Source organism: Mixophyes fleayi, chromosome 5, assembly GCF_038048845.1.
Source record: "Mixophyes fleayi isolate aMixFle1 chromosome 5, aMixFle1.hap1, whole genome shotgun sequence".
NCBI classification, from domain to species: domain Eukaryota; kingdom Metazoa; phylum Chordata; class Amphibia; order Anura; family Limnodynastidae; genus Mixophyes; species Mixophyes fleayi.
Window position 1 is genome coordinate 243,414,370 of NC_134406.1, and position 23,775 is coordinate 243,438,144.

At 38.8% G+C, this 23,775-nt stretch overlaps 1 protein-coding gene across 1 annotated transcript in view; it reads right to left on the reverse strand.

Annotated features, from left to right (window-relative positions):
• Positions 1 to 318: 318 nt before the first annotated feature.
• The window catches only part of CALB1 (calbindin 1), a 46,868-nt gene continuing 23,411 nt past the window's right edge, over positions 319 to 23,775 (reverse strand). Inside the window, exons 4-11 of the mRNA XM_075213767.1 lie at positions 19,951 to 20,031; positions 17,344 to 17,400; positions 16,411 to 16,488; positions 9,496 to 9,551; positions 3,540 to 3,579; positions 3,367 to 3,420; positions 2,182 to 2,253; positions 319 to 1,831 (exon numbers count right to left, since the gene is read on the reverse strand). Coding sequence (XP_075069868.1) covers positions 1,718 to 1,831; positions 2,182 to 2,253; positions 3,367 to 3,420; positions 3,540 to 3,579; positions 9,496 to 9,551; positions 16,411 to 16,488; positions 17,344 to 17,400; positions 19,951 to 20,031 — 552 coding nt within the window. The 3' untranslated portion in view covers positions 319 to 1,717. The remainder of the gene's footprint in view (positions 1,832 to 2,181; positions 2,254 to 3,366; positions 3,421 to 3,539; positions 3,580 to 9,495; positions 9,552 to 16,410; positions 16,489 to 17,343; positions 17,401 to 19,950; positions 20,032 to 23,775) is intronic.

Genomic DNA, 23,775 nt, shown 5'->3' on the forward strand with positions numbered 1-23,775 from the left:
GTTTAGTATATGCAAAACCTTTTCGTTCAGTACTTCAATAATGTCAGTTGCACCCTGAGCATAGGGGACAGAGAGAGCAGATTGAGCAGGTCTAGTACATCTCCCAACCAGGGTGCAGGACTGTATCAGTGTGAGGTCATAGGGTGGCAGCTAGTAAGGCCTGGTGGGACTAGTACCTTCTGGCAACATTAATCTGTTCTCCCCCATTCATACATCTCCTCAGCACTTAACTAATTTATACCTCTGTCCGTGTATGCTCATAGTGAATGACATGGAAGTCTATAAGCAGTGGTAGGATTCAGGCAAGTGCTTGAGAGGTGTATAAAAAAAACAGGCTCGATCCCCAATGATCACCCTCATGACATTGAATCTGGCCCAACATACACCTAGGTACCCCCATGCCTATGTATTACCAAGATTTCTATTTTGCAAGTTATATGTTGGACCACTAGTGACCTCATATATCTGGGCTTGTAGTGTTGCTACATGGTACGATATTTCCAGCTTGTGACAGCTGTTTTTTTTAATTGGGCTATGAGCATATTTACTGGGGAGATCTATATGCTTAAGATTGCCCCAAAACAAAGTGAAATTGGAGTTTGAACAGCTCAAGTGTAAATTATACTAATCAACTGCATGGCCATTATTAGATGGTATTGATCATGTGATTAGTTAATTGCCTTCAAAAGAAAAGACAAGGCAACTTGGAGCAAGAAATTACACAGTATTATCTACATTGTTCGCTTAGTCATAGGAATGCAGGCAACAATTTATTTATTTATTGTAAGGTACATGATTACAGCTCTTTCTCAGGGTTACTAATACCACGTGTTGGATATGCTAAGGTAAGTTGTTGCTTTTTTCTTTCAAAAATACCATAAATGTTTTCTAAAAAAATGGCCATAATTAGAGCAGATTTAGAGCAAATAGAACATAATTAGAGTAGACATTGTCTTCAGCTTATTCAGTCTTTAAAAAAGTAAATACAAGAACAGATGTTTTAGAAAGCTGCGCAATAAGGTGATACAAGAAGATTACTTTCTGCTTTTAGAACAATTGCAGCAACATAATAAATCAGTTCAATGCTTCAGTTGTGCCAGGGTTAAGTACTGTATCCTATCCAGTCAATGTAAAAGACCCTTCCATAAATTGTGCATCTGGTATTTAAATAAAAGTCGACAACATGAAACCGTTGTCAAACCAAAACTGACATCATCCCCGGTTAACCTGTTTGTATTCCTAAGTAATGTCAGTAGCAGCTTCATAACAGCTCAAGAGCAGATCTACTGCCTTGGGCTGGCAAAACTGGGCCTTGTGGTTCCACAACGGTCGGAGACCTCCAGGTTTCCTACCATTGACTGAATGGATCCTTAGAGAATTGCTAACATATAACTGATTTGTTCTCATACAATCTGTTCACTTGCAAATAAAAAAGTGTGTTAGCGCATAGCTCCCCCCTGTTCTCTTTCCCCAAATATACATTCTAACTCTAACAAAGACGTTCTCTTTATTTTTTTCCTCCCTTATAGTTACAAAAACTGTACATTACAAACAGTATAGAAACAAACCAAATTAAAAAGGAAAAAAAAAATAATTTGCAGCACATTCTGGCTAATTTTCTATATGCGGTTAGATTTACAGATAAAAAAAGAACTAAGTTAGTGACTATTGTTTCTAGTGCCTATTAGACACAGTTAGCGGAAGAGGGAAGACGTTGTTAGTTTTCATCGGCACAAAGGACTAAAGCCAGCTCCGTTCTGTACAGCTTTCCTCCGTCTGATAAGGCCATGATGCTCTTCTTGTACGTTGAAATGCTGTTAATATCTAGTTCCTATTTAAAGAAGAGATAATACCTTGTAATCCCATTTAGATATCCATGTGACTATCCCAATTTGCCCACAGATCATTGCCAACTATTGCTTTTTATTACACAATCAGCACCGTTTGCATTCACAGGTTTTATATTGTTATTTTGTACTACAGTACCATATAACTTTTCTTAAGCTTTATAAAAGCTTCTCCAGTGCTGGATATGAATCCCTCTTACTATGGCTCAGTAGACTTAATGTGTTTTCGCCAATTACAGTTCTCACTCCTTATCCTTCTTTATAAATTAACCAGATTTTTAAAATCTAATTTAAAACCAAATTATCCCTTCCGAAAATAAAGTCAGAGACTTACCTTTTTATTCTTTTCACAGAGGTCTTTCAGCAAGGCGTCCAATTCATTTTCATCTATATAGCCACTGCCATCCTGCGTGATGAATGGAAAGTCGACAACTGAAAGATGTGCATTTAATGTGCTTCAAGTCTGAGTTTCATGCAAATGAGCTCAGTGAATAATTTTCACCATTCTTTCTCTTTGTGAACTTCGGAGTCTTCTTGTTTCATGAAGTCTGGGGGGTAAATTTATCAAGCTGCGGCTTTGAAAAAGTGGAGACGTTGCCTAAAGCAACCAATCAGATTCTAGTTATCACTTATTTAGTACATTCTACAAAATGACAGCTAGAAGCTGATTGGCTGCTATAGGCAACATCTCCACTTTTCAAACTCGCCAGAAACTCGCAGCTTGATAAATTTACCCCTGGAAGTTGTGACCATCACTGAGATACTTCTAGTAAGAGTCAGTACTGCATTAGTCATTAGCAAAGAAAGAAAGCAATCACAACTATAGAGATAAGTTATGGCTGACCAGCGGTGATGACAGAAACCAGCAGTGAAATCAATAAATAATTCTATATGCACTAACGCAGAAGCTCTGGGCAAAATCCTCATAAATAGATATCGTGGTCGGGATTGTAATTAGGGCTCAGCACTGTGCATTGTTAGTGAATGTAAATTAGTAACTTTGCACCCCACCCCCTTGTGCCCATCTGATATACTCTCTTCTCCTATATTTATTGTTAGAATTGCTGGTTAATAAAATATACCCAACAAAAAAAAAGATGAAAAGATTAACATAAAAATAATTTCAATGCTGCCCCATGCATCTGCTTAGTTTGCCTGCGCGATAAATAAAGCTCGGGTTATTGCTCAGGTTATTTAGCCTGAAATACTTGAGCTTGATGAATTGATTTCAAGGGGACACTAAATCTAATATACCAGTTAATGCAATATAAAAAAGGCATCCATTAATATTCACAGTATATATCTGTTTTACATTTATATTGTAAAACTCAGCTGCATGTTGTATATTCTGTAGCTGTGTTGTTTATTGGCCATTTAGGCTGTGAAAGACTTCTTGTGTTATTGTTTAATAGGGCTTCAGATAAGACTGGTGTGTAATGTGACAAAACAATCCACAATAACAGTATATTCTACGAAAGAATTAAAGGAAAAGCTTTATAGGTAAAAATCCCAACCATACCTTGTCATATAATTCAAAGGCCTTATTGAATTCTTTGCCACACATCTTGACTCCCTAAAATAATAATAATAATAATAGTAATAATAATAAAAATGATACAGATATTCAGCCATTACACTATAAACAACTCTATAAAGAAATATTAATATGGATTTAAGAAATGTGGCTCATACCTGGAATTTAAGAAGAAAATTTTCTTGGACCGGCAGTAATCTTTGAGAAAAACAAAAGTTACAATATTAAAGAGTACAAACCATATTTACAAAGTGAAAGTCCTTTTGTAAGACAAATAAAAATGCAAATGTTTTCAAATACAATTCAAATCAATTTATAACTGGGGTTTAATGCATGAAATGCAAAATTCTGGAGGAGGCTCCATTTGCGGAGCACATAAGAGATAGACACAAGCATTTAAACAAGGTTCTCCAAGCTGTCAATGTGCCCAAAAGTATATGAAAACCACAAACACCAAACTGCGAGTTTGAAAAAGCGGAGATGTTGCCTATAGCAACCAATCAGATTTTAGCTGTCATTTTGTAGAATGTACTAAATAAATAATAACTAGAATCTGATTGGTTGCTATCGGCAACATCTCCACTTTTTCAAACCCGCAGTTTAGTAAATTTACCCCCAAGGCTCAACTTATAGAGATAGCCTCACTAAACAATGGGATCCATTAGGGAGATTTCCAAGCTACACTCCTTAGTACCAATATTCAAATAAGAAAATCCACAAGGAAAATAGCAACGAGCAATGTCATTTACACGGAAGCCATCTAAGTCAAAGCCACACCCACTGGATTGTTAATGTAAGACATATCCATCTACTCACAGCCTGTTTCTGCATGTTTATGTCTCTTTAGTGTAGGATAGGGTATTCTGGTCAGCACATAAAGGGCTAAAGAGGCTGACTCACTAAAACACTGAGCAGGGTTAGGTGTATTCACATGTTACACTGACTAGGAACATTATGCAAATAAGCCTCTACAAAAGGAGATTAGACTCCTGGATTCTGCCATTTACTTAGCATCTTTTTGAGTTAATGACTCATACCTTTCTTTAGCCTCCTCAGTGCAGGATAGGTATTTCTGGTCAGCATATGAAGAGCTATCATCATCATCATTTTTTTATATAGCGCCATTGATTCTGCAGCGCTGTACAGAGAACTCACTCACATCAGTCCCTGCTCCATTGGAGCTTACAGTCTAAATTTCCTAACACACACACAGACTAGGGTCAATTTGTTAGCAGCCAATTAACCTACCAGTATGTTTTTGGAGTGTGGGAGGAAACTGGAGCACCCGGAGGAAACCCACGCAAAACAGGGGGAGAACATACAACTTACATGGTCGGGAATTGAACGCATGACCCCAGTGCTGAGAGGCAGAAGTGTTAACCACTAAGCCACCGTGCTGCCCCATTATATCCTCACTATAATATGCCACAAGAATTCAGTAGGTCTTGAAGGCATAATGTCACCAAATAACTTTACTTTTCTGCATATTTAATTTATTATAGCTTATTAATGATTCATTTATTAACACATGGGCTGCCATACTGCTTCTTGCCATGTCAGGTTTGTCAGAATGGAGCAATATTGCTGGACTTTTGTGCATATATCTCTTTATCTCTGTGTATCAATAAAAGCACCATTCATTATAGAAAAATGCAGCACTGATATTTGTATAACCCAGTCATGCAGAAGGTCTAAGAGTAGTGTAGTTGGAAAGTGTGTAATATCTATGTTGCTCTAATAACTGAAGGTGTAAATGTTAAAGAGGTAGGAGAGAGGGAGAGAGCCATGAATTAATAATCCAGGGTAGTAACAGGGTAATAAAAGCTATGAAGTAATCTTTGTAAAAGGTGTGACTAGTGAGGAAAAGAGGAAGTGTAGAACACGTAGATGCAATCAGCAAATCAGAAGAGGCTAGATACTGCTGCTGATAGTCATCATTGGGCATCTGGCACCAGCCCTCCAGCACTCTAAAGAGATACCCCTGTTCAAAGTCCTTACTGTTCTGGGCCTATGCTTGCCCACCCCTGATTGTCCTGTCCCATTCTGCAGCTCCATGAACGAGGGGATGCAAGTCAACGATACGTAAAAACCTATATATGGATATATGACTATGCATTTTGCATGCGCTTCCGGAAATCTTACACAAAGAATTGCTTATATATCCAATTCTAAATTATGCACTTAGGACCTCATTTAGAGTCAGACACAAAGTCTGTTTAAGAAGTGTAGGAGTGAGAGTGTGCAGCAGCTTGGTAGGGTACTACGAGGGGCAAGCAAACACCAGTCATGTCCCACTATTAATTCTCTACTGAGCTGTGAGCAGTTCCTGCAGCTAGCTAACCCTTGCACCACCTAATTCCTGCTGCACAGCTTTAGCCCTTTTTTGACGCGTGTTGAGCCTGCGCCTCACTGCGACTAGGATGTATTTACATGGTCACGCCTTCACAATTCCGCGTTCCTCCCATTCTCTCGTTGGGAGTCGCAAGCTGATGCAAGTGTTAATTGCGCCCAAGATGCAGGCGGATATGGTGCTTTCTGCACATACGTGATAGTGGTTTATTCCGATGCCCCTAAAACGGACTTTGCATCCGACTCTAAATGAGGTCCTTAATCTTTAAAGCGTCTAGTTTCTGCTAATAAACTCTTCCACTGAGGAACAGCCCGCAACTTGCTTAAAGCCACAAACCTGATTCTGTATTCTGAGTATATTTCAAAAACAAGTCAAATATGCACTAAGTTACAGAAGAGGCATTAGACACTTTTTCAATAATAGTAAATACAATAAATAATTATACTTAAAGTATAGCCCTCACAGTTTTCTATTCTGCTGATGATTGTTTAACGAGCACAAAGTTTCAGAATCAATAGTTGGTTATATATTTAAAATCACAGGAAGCTTCTCCTACATCAAATCCCATTTGATGTTATGTCTTTTATATCTAAAAGTAGAATTTCACTTTGAAGCTTCACTTCTCCATAATTATTGCCAAATAGTTACATTAACAATATGCTGTTGTTTAAGAAGTTATAGTTGCTGGAAGTTAAAGTGAAGATGCTGGAAACAGAATTATGCACACTCAACATAGTTAATTCAGTATTTATGTTTAAAGAGCACTTTGCCCTGTTCATATCCTCCATAGAAAATCTGGTAATTTGCAAATCATAATTTTACTGTTTTATGTATGAAATCGAGCACTTGTCTTTTACGAGTTTCTGCACCAGACCCCTCAATGTACCCCTTAGCCAGTTACTCAGGGATCTCTTAAACAACCCTTTACCACTTTCTTAGCTCTGATTCATTTATTGATTTATTGTATGAGATCTTGAACAACAAGCTGAGATGTGAAGGTGTAAGGATGTGTGAGAGCCCAATACTTGTTAGGCTCCATCACATTTACCCATACTTGCCAACTCTCCCTGAATGTCAGGGAGACTCCCTGAAATAAGGGTGATCTCCCTCACTCCCTGAAGAGTCTGGCATTCTCCCTGATGCTGAGCCAGTACAAGACGTGGTTGGCTTCACCATCTGTGGCATGATGACACGTTTCACAAATTGTGTCCTATGTCCTTGTATTGATGCCTATGGAGGTGGCCATTTTCATGGAGACCAGGATTTAATCAAAGACTGACAGGTAAGACAACATGACTTCAGTAATGGAGACAGAAATGTAAAAGACACTTCAGTCTCTAGAGATTCATTAGCTGCTTTTCTCTAATGCATAGTTGCCTACTCTCCCGGAATGTCCGGGAGACTCCCGCATTTCTGGGAGACCTCCCGGGAGAGCAGGGCAACCTCCCGGTTCTCGCCCCCGCTACAGATAGATAAGTGGCGGTGGGCAGGGCTTAATGACGCAAATATTGCATCATCTTAGCCCCGCCCCCTGCTGCAATTGGCCACATTTTTGCCAATTGTTTAGGGGGTGGGGCCAAAATGATGCGATTAATCAAGCCCCGCCCCCGCATGCCCACCTCCCCCGGGATCTCCCTGAAGCCAACGAGGAAAAGTTGGCAAGTATGCATTTACCACCAACCACAACTTTTTATGCTAGTAAAAGAGGTACATTTAAACAGTACTGTATTTCAGTTGGGGGTTAAGGATTACAAAAACAAAGCAGAGCTTGCCATCGTTTTATTCTGTACTGTATAGGCACGTTATATCCTGAATATATTCCTGAATGTATAAAAACACATTTTCTATCAACTCATATTTCAGGTTAAATATTCATGTGTCACTGCTCCCAACTTTGCCTATGGCATGTTCTGGTGGAGCAGATGGGGAGGAGGAACACCTGAATGGAGTTTGCAAAAAATATATCATATTCATAATAGATGTAACAGTAGGTCTGGGCAAAGATCCGACAATTCCATTTTATAGCTGCAAACAATTATTTAAAAAAAACAACACACCGGCATGTTTCCATTAATGAAGACAAGCTTTGTGAAGTGACATTATAATCAAAAGCACAAGTAATAGTTTTGCACGCTGCCTCTTATGTGCTGATTTTATTATATGTAATCATTAAATGTCAAGATGATAAAATATGTATTCAGTTCATGGAAAACTGGAATCAATATACAATTTCCATATGATATATGAAATGTAAGTTAAAGTAACTTGTTTAACACAATTTTTTCCATGAAAATGTACCTATCTAATATTTATTATTTTAATGTCATCTTGCTGTGTAGTATTTTGGTTAGTCTATTATAACCTGAAGATTTTTAGTCGGTGACTAAATGAACGCTCATCATTTACAGCAACAAACTAAACATCACAACTTATTACCAGCAATTGCTTCAAAGCAGATTTCACAAATACACCACCCTCAGCTGCTCTTTCTTCCAAGTTTGGTTCTGATCCAGGGGTGTAACTCACAATCACAGGCAGTGGCAGATCCAAGGGGGGGCGATGGGGGCGATCGCCCCCCCTAGCAGACACTTGCTGCCGACGGCTGCACAGTATGTGCAGGTCCATCCAGCCGTGACAGGCAGGGACAGTGTTCTGCCCGGCTGCTCTGATTGTGTTTAAAACACAATCAGAGCAGCCGGGCAGCACACTGTCCCTGCCTGTCACGGCTGGACGGACCTGCACATACTGTGCAGCCGTCAGCAGCCTAAACTGTTAGAAAGGGGCGGGGCCTAAATCGCCCCCCCTAAATCGCCCCGGGTACAGTCGTTTTCTAGATCCGCCCCTGATCACAGGGCCCTTCAGCAATATTGGGGGAAGAAAGCCCAGCGATGGACACATACTGCACCTCACCTTCCCCTTGCCTCTTCTGCCCAGGGTACGACACATTTACAGTGCTACCCTTAGGCATTCAGTTCCACTGTGATAATGGTTTGGGTCTCCACTTACAAGCCAGCCCTTGTTAGATGCAAGCCCCTATACCTGGGAGGTGAGTGCATCTGATTATAACTCATTTTAATGGTGTTTGAAGAATATAGGTCAGTGTAGGACCTGCATACAATGAGGTACCCTTGGAGCTGGGATGCAGGCTTAAAAGTTTTGATCAAAATATGAACCAATACATCATGTTTTCATTTTGCTAGATACGCACAGATATACAGTGTTAAGGATAAGCGCTGACAACAACTGTCTTTTTCTTTTGTATTTTAAATGTAATTTATCTCATTGTATGTCATTGTTAAAATACCCTTGTTCAGCATTTTATGTTTGAACACAACAGATGGAAGAAAGATATAACACTCATGTAAAGTTTATTTTGTTGCTGATATATTGACTTAGAGTAAAGAACAAATTTAATCTATAGTAACCAATCAGATTCTAGCTATCATTTTGTAGAATGTACTAAATAAATGATAGCTAGAATCCGATTGGTTTTTCAAACCCACTGGAAAACTCTCAGCTTGATACATTTACCCCATCCTGTTTAGAAGTTTTGGTAAATCTATCCCATGGCTACACAGACTATGTAGATTTCTCCAGCAAAACATAGCTTAACATCATACTAACACCGATACAATGTTTTAAACAAGTTTACGCTTTTATACATAGGAACATTAGAAACACTAGAAAAAAATCAAACAACACTGCACAAAATATTTTCCCCATTACATATGCGAGGTGTGCTACATTTACAGATGTGGTCTTACCTTGCCATTTCTGTAAGTCCCAGCTTCCCATCATTATTTGAATCAAACATCCTAAGCTGCAAATGACAAAAATATTGGCTAAATAACTTTATTTTACATATATGACATAGGTAATACTGACTATATCTGCTTATAACGGTTAAAATAGATGTATAAAATTCCAAACCCTATTTATATTATTATAGACATGGTGTAGAAATATTAAGACTTGACCATTCCCTTGTAATTTAAAGCGGAGATGTCAGGAGCCCACAGTTAAGTTAAGTGTTTAAACACTTAACCAGACATTGCCGCTTTAAATTAAATCAGACAGGTCGCACTGACGTTAAAATCTACTAACTGACAGTCGGATTTACTTCAAGTCAACATCCTAATGCACTCGGACATCTACAGTGTCGCTATGCAGGTAAGTCTGATTATTGTACACTCCGTTTTTTAAAATATTTGGAATTTAGTTGTAGTACTGTTTAGTGTCGGAATTATCCGCACCGTAAAACAGTACCCAACCTGTTTTATTTACAAACCCGATTCTTACGGTGTATTCCATGTAATTATTTAATTCAGCTCGGTTTCAGAAATTCGCACATTGTACCTGATTCACCAAAACTTTGCACCCCCTGGATTATTGGGGAAACCTGTCCCTATTTGCCAAGCAGCTGTGACCGACATTAGTCCATCTCTGGAACACGAATGCTCTATTATTATTTCAAATGAAGGCTGGTCCTGCAGCGATAACGGGTAACGGGAACCTCCCCCGCCCTTATAATCTCAGTGCCAGCAAGGTTCAAGGTACAGTCATTTATGTATGTGCGGAGCAGTTATATAGGCACATTTGCTTAAATACAAATCTATTTTTGTGCTTTCATAACTGATTGTTACTATCACCAAGAAGCCACAATTATTGACATTTGTTTTCTGTTTTTGTGAACTTTGTAGATACTGCGTCTCTGGGTAAAAGATACCATATCTGAATATCATACATTTATCTTGCCCACTTCCTCAAGCAGCATGACGGTTCATACATTCCTTTTTATATAGAAAGATAACTTTTAGCACTTAATACTCCCTTTTCTACTGGTGTAAAAAATAACAAGAACAAGGTATTCTACCAAAGTTGTTTCCTTTGTGTCAGTGCTGTTGGTATTCACTGACACCTTAACACATTAAGCACATCATCAGTTTATGATTTTAATGTGAATAGAGGCATTGTCGAGGAACCAAGGCTACACTTGGCTAGATTCCGACACGCTGTGTTCTTTGAACAACAGCGCTTTTGAACACACATCACTGCCACAGGAGAGGACGACACACTTCTGAATGGCACTTAGAATGCAAACTTCAGAATATCGTAAAATAAAAGAGAGGAGGGCCGCCTTGGAGTAAAGCCCCATTGTATTCAGCATCCACAAACTGCTCATGTTTATGCAGGAAGTATGTCTGGCTGCTGATAAACCAGATCATTATTACAACAGCTGGAATGGGAGTCAGGATATCGTACAACAGAACATTACAGATGAACTCATTGCGTCAGATATACACCTTTATCCTGGAATAGAATTTGTACTAATCATGTAAAGAAGCAAGCACGTTCCTAATTAAATTTATAGAAGCTAAAAAGTATTTGGGGGTAGATTTACTAAAAACTTCTAAAACTTATAAAAAGGAAAAGTGGAGTTGTTGCCCATAGCAACCAATGTCTAGCTATCATTTTCTTCATGTACTAGATAAATGATAGGTAGAATCTGGAGGTGTCGCTATGGGCAACACCTCCACTTTTCCTTTCTAGAAGTCTTATTAAATCTGCCTTTAGGTGTTGGGTAAGTAGGTCTTTGACTTAGCCAAAAAGTGACTAGGTATTATGTATTATACACTGAAAGAACATAGGCTGGCCGATTCTCGCGTGAACCTTTCTCTTTAAATGACATGCATTTTTGCTAATTAAGAATTAGGACAGTTAATAATAGCAGAGTGCGCCTTTCAGAACAGAATATTAGAACAGATAATGACTTTGCCTTTGGAGCATAAAACTTCAATAAAAAAAAAAGTAAAAAAATACATCTCTCTCTACACCTATTAAGTGCTAGTAGTTGTCAGCTGGGCTCACTTCTTAATCTATATGTGTGATACTATTATTAAACCTGGTTCCACTTAATATTTCATATTAGCAGCGCGATGAGGTCGGTCTAATGAACAGATTAAATGGATGTGTCAGCTTGAATTTTTAATATTTTATCCAAGCGCCGAATGTTCAATCACTCACAAGTTGCTCGACTATATTCAGTCACATGGAGTCACTGGAGATTTTTTAAGGAGCCCAAAAGTGCCCTCAAATTGCTCAGGTTTGTGGACCAAGATGGTGGAGTTTTATGGAGAAGCAGAAGTTTTGGAGAAAGTTTTGTGGAGCATTACAAAATTTAGATTTACTTTGCTTAGATCATGATCACTGAAATCAGAGTAAAGGGAGGGAGAGGGCATTGTTTTAGGGTACTATTTTTTAGGGCAGAAGGGTACACGGCCACTTCCTCTACGTTACAGTTGTTACACATCACACTTGTTGTTACTCATTTGTTTTATACTTGTTGTTACACATTTTAGGGCTTCCGGTTACACCTCAACAGAGAAGTGTTTTTCTATTTGCACTTCACAAATGTTAAATAAAAAGTTTCAAAAACACAAAAGTGTCAATGTAATGAAGACAGTCCTGATATGCCCACTTCCTCGTGATTATTTTAAACCCTAAATTAGGGTCAGTGAAGAATTTTAGGACAAAAACCAAAAATGTTTTAGCTAATGAAGGGGTGGTATGAAAGTGTGAGGAGGTTGAATTTTGAGTAAACATTGACAGTTTTGCCCAGTGCATCTTTAGACCTAGAATTAAGTACACCTAGGATGCTCGACAGGTCATCTAATTGCACCAGTGAAACATGGAGGTGTTTTGCAGTGTGCATCCAATGTGTTTCTGCACCACTGTGTTCAGTCACTCAGTCTATACACTAGAGTCATCTTAACAACATTATGGGCCCCCGGGCAAAGCAGTGCACTTGGGCCCCTACCTACACAACCTCTCACAGGAATAAAAATGTAAATTATCAATAAAATAAAGTTTATATTTATTGGCGCCTGCAACAAAAATCAGTTGGGCCCTGCCTATGGAGCCAATACGCTCGTGAGGCCCCCAGGCAACTGCCCAGCATGCCCAGTTGGAAAGACAGCCTGCTATACATCACCATATTAAGTTACTCAGCATCAATACTAATATATTTAGTCAGACAACTGCACCATCGTGTTTCATCGCTCACATCTGCACCGCTGTAGTCAGTTGTTTAGCATCTTCACTGACATAGTCAGTCACACGCTCTTGGCATCTACACTGCCTTACTTAGTACCTCAGCATCTTCACTACCATATGGGTTTTTTAAATAAAAAATGGGGGACACTTACTTTTCTATAAGGAGCTTTCACGGTTATAGTTAAATACTTATTTTGCATAGAACGTAATGCACGACACTGCATGTACCTGAAGAGTTTACTATAAATGTTGGAGAGGATACTTAGATGCAAGACTAATGGGGTAACTACTAGGAAGCGTCTTGAAGAAAGAAGTAATTTTTAGTATATTTTTTAAGGTACATTTTCAAAAAGTTTTCTGGGGCAGGTTGGAGGTACAGACAAAATACAAAGGAGAATTGTTTCATATGTGAGTCAAATAATTTTTTTTGAACTGAAATAATATGGTTCTGACAGCTGACATTCAAGGAGGAGTAGAATGGGCAGCTTTGATGGACAGATGCACAGTTTTCAATTTTTAAGCCAGTTAATGGGAAACCTACTGTAGATAATAACTTCAGTATGATAGAGGTGGATAGTGTTTAGAAAACAGGTGACATTATGTATGCAGCTGAGTGTGGACAGTAGTGGTGAAAAGCTGGGCTGTTTCTCAGCTGGGTCCTGTCAGGTCAGAGATCAGGTTCCAAAGATAGTTGGGTCTCCTGGCACTCTGATTGGTGGATAGCACAAGCTATTTATGCATTTGGAGTTAGTGCTGACCATCAAGCAATCACAGTGCTAAAAGCCATTTAAAGAGCAGCCAAAACTCTGATTGGTGGATGTCAGGTGCTATCTCCATCAATGACTTTCAATACATTAGTGGATGATGCCAGAGTCCTTGCACTCTGTCTGGTAAATGACTGGTGCCATCCACCAGTCAGAGATATCTAGTGGGTAGGACAGATTTATAAATCTTCTTCTTCAGCATGCCAAGAAACAGCATGGGTCTGCAAGGTAGGTAAATAAAATATAGGGATCGCTACCAGAAAAAAAAAAGAGCCTGTAGAGATCTGAGATCTGCATTGTAAGGCCATTTAAAATTTGGGAGTGTACATTGTAAAGTCACCAGAGATGTGAGGGACTACATTATATTAAATACATGGAGTCAGACTGCGAATCTTATAATGCTCTGCCATGTGTTTCCTCTAATAACCATAAGTAGAGATGATGCAGATGATCCAATTACTAATACACAAGACTTCCACTTTACACTGATGTGTTCTGCAGGTAAAGAGGTGAGTGCATTTAAACCCCCCCTCAGGACAGACCTGATGATGCCCATAATTGATTCCTTAGACAGCAACTTGTACAATATGCAGCAGCGTTAAACCAAGGTGGGCGGCTCTGCTAGGAGAATTCATGTATAAATTGGTGAATTGATTAAAGATTTATAAGGTATAACTGAAAGAGATCAGGGAAACCTGTCCAACAACCATTAATTAAATGGTTCTGATGGTATACAGTGTATTTAATGTGTGTTATCCTATCTGTGGGTATACTGAGCAGAAGTAACGTTGGAGATCCCAGATATACATTTTTGTTGTTGTTTTTTTTTTTTGTGTGCGTCTGAACAGCAGTTCAAAATGGCAAGTAGCCAGGAAGTCACCGCATCTCTGGCTGCTGCCAACTTCTTATTTGACCTTGGCATTTGTCAGGCTTTGCCCTGCAGCCCGGAACAATGGAAGTGGTGTAGTGCAAAGAGCAAAAGTCCATTTTCTATGTAATTTGCATTATGAAGAGGAAACCTGTATCGTTTAAAGGACAGCTAAACACCATAACTGAAATGATTAGTTGGTAAAAATACATTGATCAGTGATGACCTGACATTGCATATTCTACTCTAACTCCAGCACAGTCATCTGAAGACCCCTCATGTATTTAGGTGAGTGCCCTGACACTGCTGGCCCTGCCCCTGAATATGAATCTACCAATCCAAGCAGCGCATTTCTGCAAAGCAAGCCTGCCAAGCTATCAGTCAGTCTGTGTCTGCACCTCTCTCTAACATAGCAACCTGCATATTTGGGGGATTTCATGGTGATATCACCATAATGTCAGCAGAATTCTGCATCAGATGCAACTTTTTCCTGAATTGGAATTTGTTGCTTCCTCTTACCCCTGGGGTAAAGTTCCGTGTGCGCTTTAAGTGATAGCACTTTATCAGTTACAAAGAGTACAGCAAGAGGTCGGTTTCTCCTGTGCTGGAAGGTTTTGTCACACAAAAGCAATTAAGCTCAGACAGCATGGCATGCAGTGTCTTCAGAGTAATCTCTCTCTCGTGTGATGAACTGAGCACATCTGAACACTGACCTCTTCTAACTGAAAAGCGCTAATATTTGAAATACCCATGTGGCACCACCTGTAAAGTGTCTATACACAGGCCATTCCATTTGTCTGGAACTCGTTTAGACCTGGAACAAGAACCGCTGAATCTACAGCAGTGAGGAGACAGCAATCAATCAGACGACTGCTTTTATAGTCTAACATCAAGGCTATATATAGAAAGATACAATCTAATTGCCAATTGGATGCTTTGATGCAGTGAAAAGTGTGCACCTAAATGCAAAGTTATAATAAGTTTATTAATTATTTAATATTAATAAGCCTTGCTGTACCAATTGAAAACCAATAGATCACGATCAGATGGTCATTGGAATCTGTGTTTTTCGTGCTTATTAACACTGTAATTTGTGATCTAAATTGGCCTAATATACTCAAAATTGCAGGATCATCTTTACTTAAGCTTTGGATTTCAAAGACGACTTTGTTCCATCCATAGAAACAATGTAAGGAGGCATGGTATATGATGTATGATATATGTTTAATTAATACTGCCAAAGGTGATTAAAGAGGGATGTGAGTGGAGGAACAGAACAGAGAAAATAGCACCCTCTAGTGGCTGAGGCCCCATGCCCCTTCATCAATTCTGCCTAACTAAAAGAGGCCTTATTTACAAGAGATATATGCATTTAACTTTCTTTGATCACCTTTTGATTTTAAAGGCTTTTCAAGTTGTTCAACCCACCCATAGCTCCAAGAAATATTTTTTTTTTTTTACAAAACCCAAAAATGATTCATCGTCTAATGAGCACCCTACTTCTCTCGAAATGCTCCTCTTCGCAATTTGTGGCAGTCTATAATTGTAAAAGTATATGTTTGTAACCTAGATTTAAGTGATATGTGCATAACTAAATAAAGCACATGAATGCGCAGAATATGGAGTAGTAATCAGAATAATCTGCCTTCATCACTGTGTATATGCAACAGGTACACTTACTTCTTCCTTTAAAGTGTACCCATTACTTACAATGAAGGCAGCCATTTAGTGGGTTGAACCAGAATTCATGAGAATGCAGCCTATTCATTCACTGTGAACTAATAAAATGCTGAGACATAACATACAATGTACATTATATCTCAGTAGTTCCCGGAATAATGGTTCAAATTGGGTCTCAAAAAATGGTTGCCTCCACTGTATATAGGTGACGGGTGATACATTTTCATTTATCAAGTTGTTTGTATTTAGAACATATACTGGCCCACAAATGTGCAACATAACTTATGTTTTTTCAACTCAGAGGTAAGTCTTACCATTGTTTGCGTGTATTCGTCCAGTTTTGATTCTTCGTACGGTTTGTTTGCCTTCTTTAACAAGTCTTTCAGAAAACTCTATCAGGACAAAAATCAAGAAGTTGCTCAGAAGTTCAGAAAGGCAAAAGGTCTCCAGTGAAAGTGCAGAACAGATCTATTGCACACAGGTGATTGTGACATTTATCATTAGAGAACGTCGAGAGAAGACATACTACACTATATAGGCCAATGGGTACATATACTAAACAGCGGGTTTGAAAAACTGGAGATGTTGCCTATAGCAACCATTAGGTTCCAGCTGTCATTTTGTAGAATGTACTAAATAAATGACAGCTAGAATCTGATTGGTTGCCATAGGCAACATCTCCACTTTTTCAAACCCACAGTTTAGTAAATCTAGCCCCAAGACTTGGCTAAATAGGCTGTTTCAGGGCATATGCAATAAGTTTGACATATTAAACATGGTAAACCAGCCTCACTGAGACAAATGGGGATAGCTTTAAAAAGCAACATTCAACTGAAACAGGGTTAATGTTATTCATACCACATATCTAACTATCTCTTTTTATCTGCTTGGAAGCTAAAGAATTGTGGTCACCTACTAAACTGAAAACTGAAAATGTATGTAGGAATGTATATAATGGGTTGTTAGCAGCTATACATAGAACACACTAGTGGTGCTATAGGCAAATGTCTGGTGCGGCTATTCCTTACTGTGGTCTTCAGTAGCATTATCAATGTTTATTTTTATCCACAAGTGTCCCTATATAAGATTGGAGCCTGTTGACGTCACACCTGTAAGCTCTCTTTACCACTATACACAAACATATTTAATTCTTGCATTGCAATCAACTGAAATCAAATATATCAACTAAGTCTGATTTTCGTTGGCATATCTGACTGGCATGCTTGATATTGTGTCTACATATTTACCTTAAGTTCATCAGTTTCGATAAAGCCGCTGTGATCGGTATCATATCTCCTCCATGTCTGGAAGAATAAATAACAGATGATGTGATAAGGATATGCGGTGGAGGGCGGCCATCTCTTCTTGAGAGGGAGTTAGTTCACCAGCACAACAGGTGTGTGCAGAACTGGACTGTACCCATACAGTAACATTTATTACTTATTATCTACTGGTTATGGGTGACACAAAAAAAGTGTTTTGCTTTTTAAAAGATATTTTGCACTAGTTTAGCACCTGTCAAGTCATTTTGGACTTAACATGTAAATGCAGCGCAACAAAGCCCAATACACTTGTTTTCCTAATTCTAAATTGATAAGAAAATAGACTGGACCCAGGGCTGGTCACATGGAGAGTGGAAGAATTAGAGATGGCTGCTACTGACAGTGGCTCAGAAGGCTACGTATGAACGGTAGCCAATCATGTTGACAATGTTCCGGTGATTTGGATTGATTGGCAGACACTTCATAACATTTCAACATACAAACATACATACATTTCGCACACATATTTAACGCATACTTTAAAATTAATGTAATTTTTTTATTTTAGAGGTTTAGGGCAGTGCCGTAACTATACATTTTGGTGTCCTGGGCGAGACAGGGCACCGGCGCCCCCCATCTAAGGAGGAAGTAGGGTGGTGGTAGGTGGGGGAGTAGGAGGAGAGAAAAAGAGAGAGATTTTAACTTACCAGAGTTTGATGCTTCAGCCATTAAGTTCCGCCATGGAACGCATGTGCGTTCCACTGACAGGAAGTTCGGCATTTGGAACGCAAACTTGCGTCTCTTCAGCCCTTAAGCGGAACTTAAGGGCTGAAGGCAGGTAGCGGGCGGCTGCTGCACCCCCTTGGCTTTGCGCTCTGGGCGACGGCACCGCCCGCACCACCCTCGTTACGGCACTTGTTTAGGGCATACTTGCCAACTCGCCAGGAAGGTCTGGGAGAGTCACGAATTTAGTGTAGTCCTCCCAGGTTCCCGGGAGAGTAAGCCGCCAGCCCAGATCCCACCTCTCCTTCTTATAAAGAGGACGGGCCTTGATATTACAATTTGCCTCATCTGGCCTTGTCATACGGGTCCTATTGCCGCGATTCGCATCATCATGGCCAGCCCCAGTTGCAGGATGACACAATCATGTCTTTGCGCAGCAGAGGGAGAGCGGTGAGGATGCGAATTGCGTCATCAAACCGCCTGCGCTGGCCCTGTGTACCTCAGAGGGGAAGTCCGAAAAGTAGGCAAGTAGGCTTTAGGGACCTGCTAATACACCTTATTCTGTAAAGCCAAACATCATAACATTATGAAACCTTACATAAAATACAGTAAAAAGAAAATGACACTGTTCAACTACAGTAATTGCAATTAATTAAAAAAACAAACCGAACACTATTCAATGTGTGATAAAGATGCAAAACATTCTTATAAAAAATGCTCAAAAAAGCTATTAAGGGAACCAAAAACCTGTGATATAATTATGTAAGTTGAGCCATGCTAAATTCCTGCTGGTTTTGTTAGTCAACATGGTCATTTATTTACCAAACTGTCCCAAAATGATGGTGTTTGTTACACCTAATACCAAGGGAAGGCTGGCAAAGTTTAGCCCAGGGGACAAGACCTGACTCAGCAGCCTATTAGTATTATTTTAAAGGAAAAAAAATGCAGGTGATTCAGCCCATTGTAGACCATTAAGGGACCGGCCCTGGGGGGCACATGCCCCACAGCCCCCCAGCCCAGCCTGCCCCTGCCTAATACTATCTTCCTGAAAATTAAAATTCAATCCCATGGGATCTGATTGGACAGAACATAAACCTGTTTGCGTGTTTAGCCATTGGCAGATACAAAACATGGGGCAATGTGTGCTTACTATGGCCACATATCTGGTCTATGTGTAATAGGCACTAATGACAAAACTGCATCAAGCACGGCCATCGTAGCACACACTAACTACAGCATGCATACACCAACAAGCAAACATAAAACATAAAGAAAAAATATGGACCATTACATAGGAGACATTATAAACCTTGTGATGCCTTTAGTCTTCGATGTCTAAGGGCTAGATTTACTAAGCTGCGGGTTTGAAAAAGTGGGGATGTTGAATATAGCAACCAGATTCTAGCTATCATTTTGTAGAAGGTACTAAACAAATGAAAGCTAGAATCTGATTGGTTGCTATAGGCAACATCCCCACTTTTTCAAACCCGCAGCTTAGTAAATCTAGCCCTAAATCTGTCAACTCAACTGATAGCTGTGTCCCAACATTATAAATGGACAAAGAGGGGCACTTAAGATTTGTGGAAAGAGACCAGTATTTGTGTGTGCTCATTAACAAGCAAATGTATCTCAGCAAACTTTCTGATAAAAATGACCACAGAAAATCATTTACAGCATCCGACACCACAACTTTACACAAACATACAGAATGACTGTGAAACGTGTATATTTGGGAACCAGTTAGGCACTTGGGAGATAGTAGAGCAAATCTTTATACATTTGGCTTAAGACCAATATAAAGTTATTGAAATGCTACATTAGTTTCTGCAAACCTGTATGTTCCTTCCAAAGAATATAGATCTGAAATACCTGCATAAACTCCTCGCTTGATTTCAACTGCTGTCTGAAGAATAACAGGAAGTTCTCCTCGGTTGGTAAGATCTGAGCGAGCTGAAAAAGAGGGTAGATAATGGAAATGAGATGGATACATTAGCAGAGAGCCCACATTATGCATTGTAGACTTTGCACGCACATTGTAGAAAACAATTCCAGTATTAAATCGAGCGCTGTTTAGTGAAGAATGAATGTTATTTGCAAAGTAAAATATGTTTCTCTATGTACTGCCTCTAGCCAGAGCTTGATTAAGACCCCACAGGGCGCTGGGCAAGATGCTATTTGGGTCCCTTTACCCCCTTCTGTTTGCTGGGGAAAAAAACATGCATAAAAATGGGTTACAGTAATCCAGGCCCACTGGGCATTAGTTTGCCTAATGAATGAATTTACTAAACTGTGGGTTTGAAAAAGTAGAGATGTTATCTATAGCAACCAATCAGATTCTAGCTGTCATTTTGTAGAATGTACTAAATAAATGATAACTAGAATCTAATTGGTTGCTACAGGCAACATCTCCACTTTTTCAAACCCGCAGTTTAGTAAATATACCCCTAACAGTTCAAATAATGAAATCACTGATTTTACTACTACTACACAGTGTCAGAGATATCTGACAACATTTTCTTTTCTTTGCACGAACACAGTGGTTCCAATTGGCCTTGGCTGCCGTTTTTCAAATAATTTTATTAACTTGCACGCATTTCATTAGTTTTAAGAAGCGCTCCTTCTTTTCTTTCACTAATTTCTAGTTTGTTTTTTTGGGCGTTGATTACTCCCTCCAGGTGCTGCATGCTTTAGAAAATGGAGGTTCAAGGAAGGTTTTAAATGTGACCCTGAATATATATTTGTTTCACATGCTAGGGACATCGTCTTTGAAAACGTCTGACAAAGTCAGACGAAACGCGTCAGTTCAGCAAAGCTTTTAGTTTACACAGACTCTGGAAGCGTGATTAACATATATACCAATGTGGATCAAGAGCTGCTATTTCATCTAAAGAATATTTCACTGACCCCTTGGGAGTGCGATTATATCAATTCACTGAAATATTGGAAGTGTTCGGAGCCTGTGAACACTGCCGCCGGAGGCTGTCCAAAGTACCCGGCTGTGAGTTGGAGGGGAGAGCTATCAGTAGGGAGACCGCTCCTTACAAGCAAGTACCATTGAATCTCTACTTAAAACTACAGTGTGGATTCAACATTTCTTATTCATTCACAGCTGTGACATAGGCTGGTCAGTGTTGTACTTTTCATATTTGTAGCACTATAGAACTATTTTAAATCACACAAGTAGCTACTTGAAGATATTGCGACTAACTAATTTCCTACTGGGGATCAGGAGTCTGGACATCAAGGAAAAAAAAAGTAAAAAAAAAAGGAGTAAGTTTTCTGTTGGACAAAACCATGTTTCAATGCAAGGGGTGCAAATTAGTTTATTATTTTGCACATAAGTTAAATACTGGTTGTTTTTTCATGTAGTACACAAATACTTGATATCTTTATTTTTGCACTGAAATTTAAAGTTGATCTGGGACATGTCCTACCCCAACTATCCATCTGCCAACACATTTTAAATTTACCTCCCCCTCCAATGCAACGTGGTTTTGCCAAGGTGCAAAGTTACTCATTTTTTTTTACTTTACTTTCCTTAATGGATCAGGCCCATTGTTTTTCCTCACTGAACTCTACTAAATAGTAATCAACCGCTAATACTCACTCTATGTGGGGATTACCAGGACTAATACAGATATAGAAGTGCTCATATTTCTTTAAGGAGGGAAAAAGATCTGTTTTACTACTATTGACTTTATGTCCATAAACTGATGTTTCTGAATGTATAGAATATGTTGTTATTGATTCAGCATTTAGTGATTATACTGTATTATAAACTAGGTATATGTTTGTGGTATGGTACTATTTGTTAGTTAGGTGTGTAATAAATTTTAGATGTTTTTAGAGAACCATTCTCCCGGATTTATTCTACCCTGGTGAATAGAGTATCATTTTCCATTTGGATTATCACAATTAAGATATTTTATTAATAGAAAGTATTCCCAAGTGGAGCCTAATTTGTTTTGATGCCAGCGCTGTAATTTTTGGGTTTTGTACATGTGAGGGAACTACCAACAGGAGACGCCAAGACGTTGGCAGGTGAGCTTATCACATATTGTTTATTTTAGAGCGCCGGGCAACATTTTCCTTTATCCAATGTAAAAAAAATGATGTTTTAGATTATTTTAATAAGTGAGTGCCTACAGTAATTCTGTGTAATCTTGTCTCTCTGACACCATTTCCCTACCAGATTAGCTTTGTGATGTGTACATACCAGTCTACTGAAGTGTCACTAAATACATAAAGTTGTCATATTCATTAAAAACAAGATATAAGGGTCTAGGGCCTGATTCATTAAGGATCTTAACTTAAGAAACTTCTTACGTCAGTCTCCTGGACAAAACCCTGTTACAATGCAAGGGGTGCAAATTAGTATTTTGTTTTACACATACGTTAAATACTGACTGTTTTTTCATGTAGCACACAAATATCAACTTTAAATTTCAGTGTACAAATAAGCTATTGAGTATTTGTGTGTTACATGAAAAAACAGTCAGTATTTAACTTATGTGCAAAACAGAATACTAACTTGCATTGTAACATGTAGCAAATTGAAGTATACCAAATCCAACAATGGCGCAACAATGATACAATAGGAGGCAGCTTGTAGCAAATTCAAAGTAGGTAACACCGAACCATACTAATAACAGAAAACAGATAACATAGAACTTGCTGACATGCGCCAACACCAGAAATCAGAGAGAGGTGGTGACTTCACAATAATTTACCCAATAGTAAATCCTATCAAATAGCACAAAAACGCACAAAAAAGTCCTTCTGGAAGTCCTAGAAAGAAGTAATAAAATTAAAATAAAAGTAAAAATAAAAATGAGAATGAGAAATAATAATAATTATTATTATTTCTCATTCTCATTTTTATTTTTATTTTTACTTTTATTTTAATTTTATTACTTCTTTCTAGGACTTCCAGAAGGACTTTTTTGTGCGTTTTTGTGCTATTTGATAGGATTTACTATTGGGTAAATTGTTGTGAAGTCACCACCTCTCTCTGATTTCTGGTGTTGGCGCATGTCAGCAAGTTCTATGTTATCTGTTTTGTGCATTGTAACATGGTTTTGTCCAGGAGACTGAAATAAGAATTTTCCTAAGTTAAGATCCTTAATGAATCAGGCCCCTATTTATCATAGGGAGATGAGTCCTAAATTCGGTGAAAATGGGTGTTTTCACCAGAGATAAGTCTTCACCCTATTTACCAAGCCCAGAAGCCGTCAGTAACTATTGCCGGCGTTTACCTTGCCGTCCACCTCCTGTGACATCAGAAGGATCACAGCAGCGATAGAGGAGAAAATGCTTTATTGAATTAAATAAAATATTTTTCTATTTAAAATTATTTTAAAAAAAGTGTCATTTTTTTTACATTATTTTTTAAGTACTTTTTTAAAAAAATCTTTTACATTTTCTATAAATCCACTACAATAACCACGAGACTGAGCTTACAGTGCAGTGTGCATCTGTGTTCCGGAATTCTGCAACACGCATACACAGAAGATCCCTGGACTGGCCAGTGAAGAGGTAAGTCTCTGTTTAGCTCTGCCAACCTGCGTCGCCGGGGAGCTGAGTGTCGCTTATCTGCACCGGCAAAACTTTTAATGATAAATAGCGGTGGTAGAAGATTTTCTATCACTGGAGGATGTGGCAATAGAATATCTTTGTTAAATAAACCCATAGTCT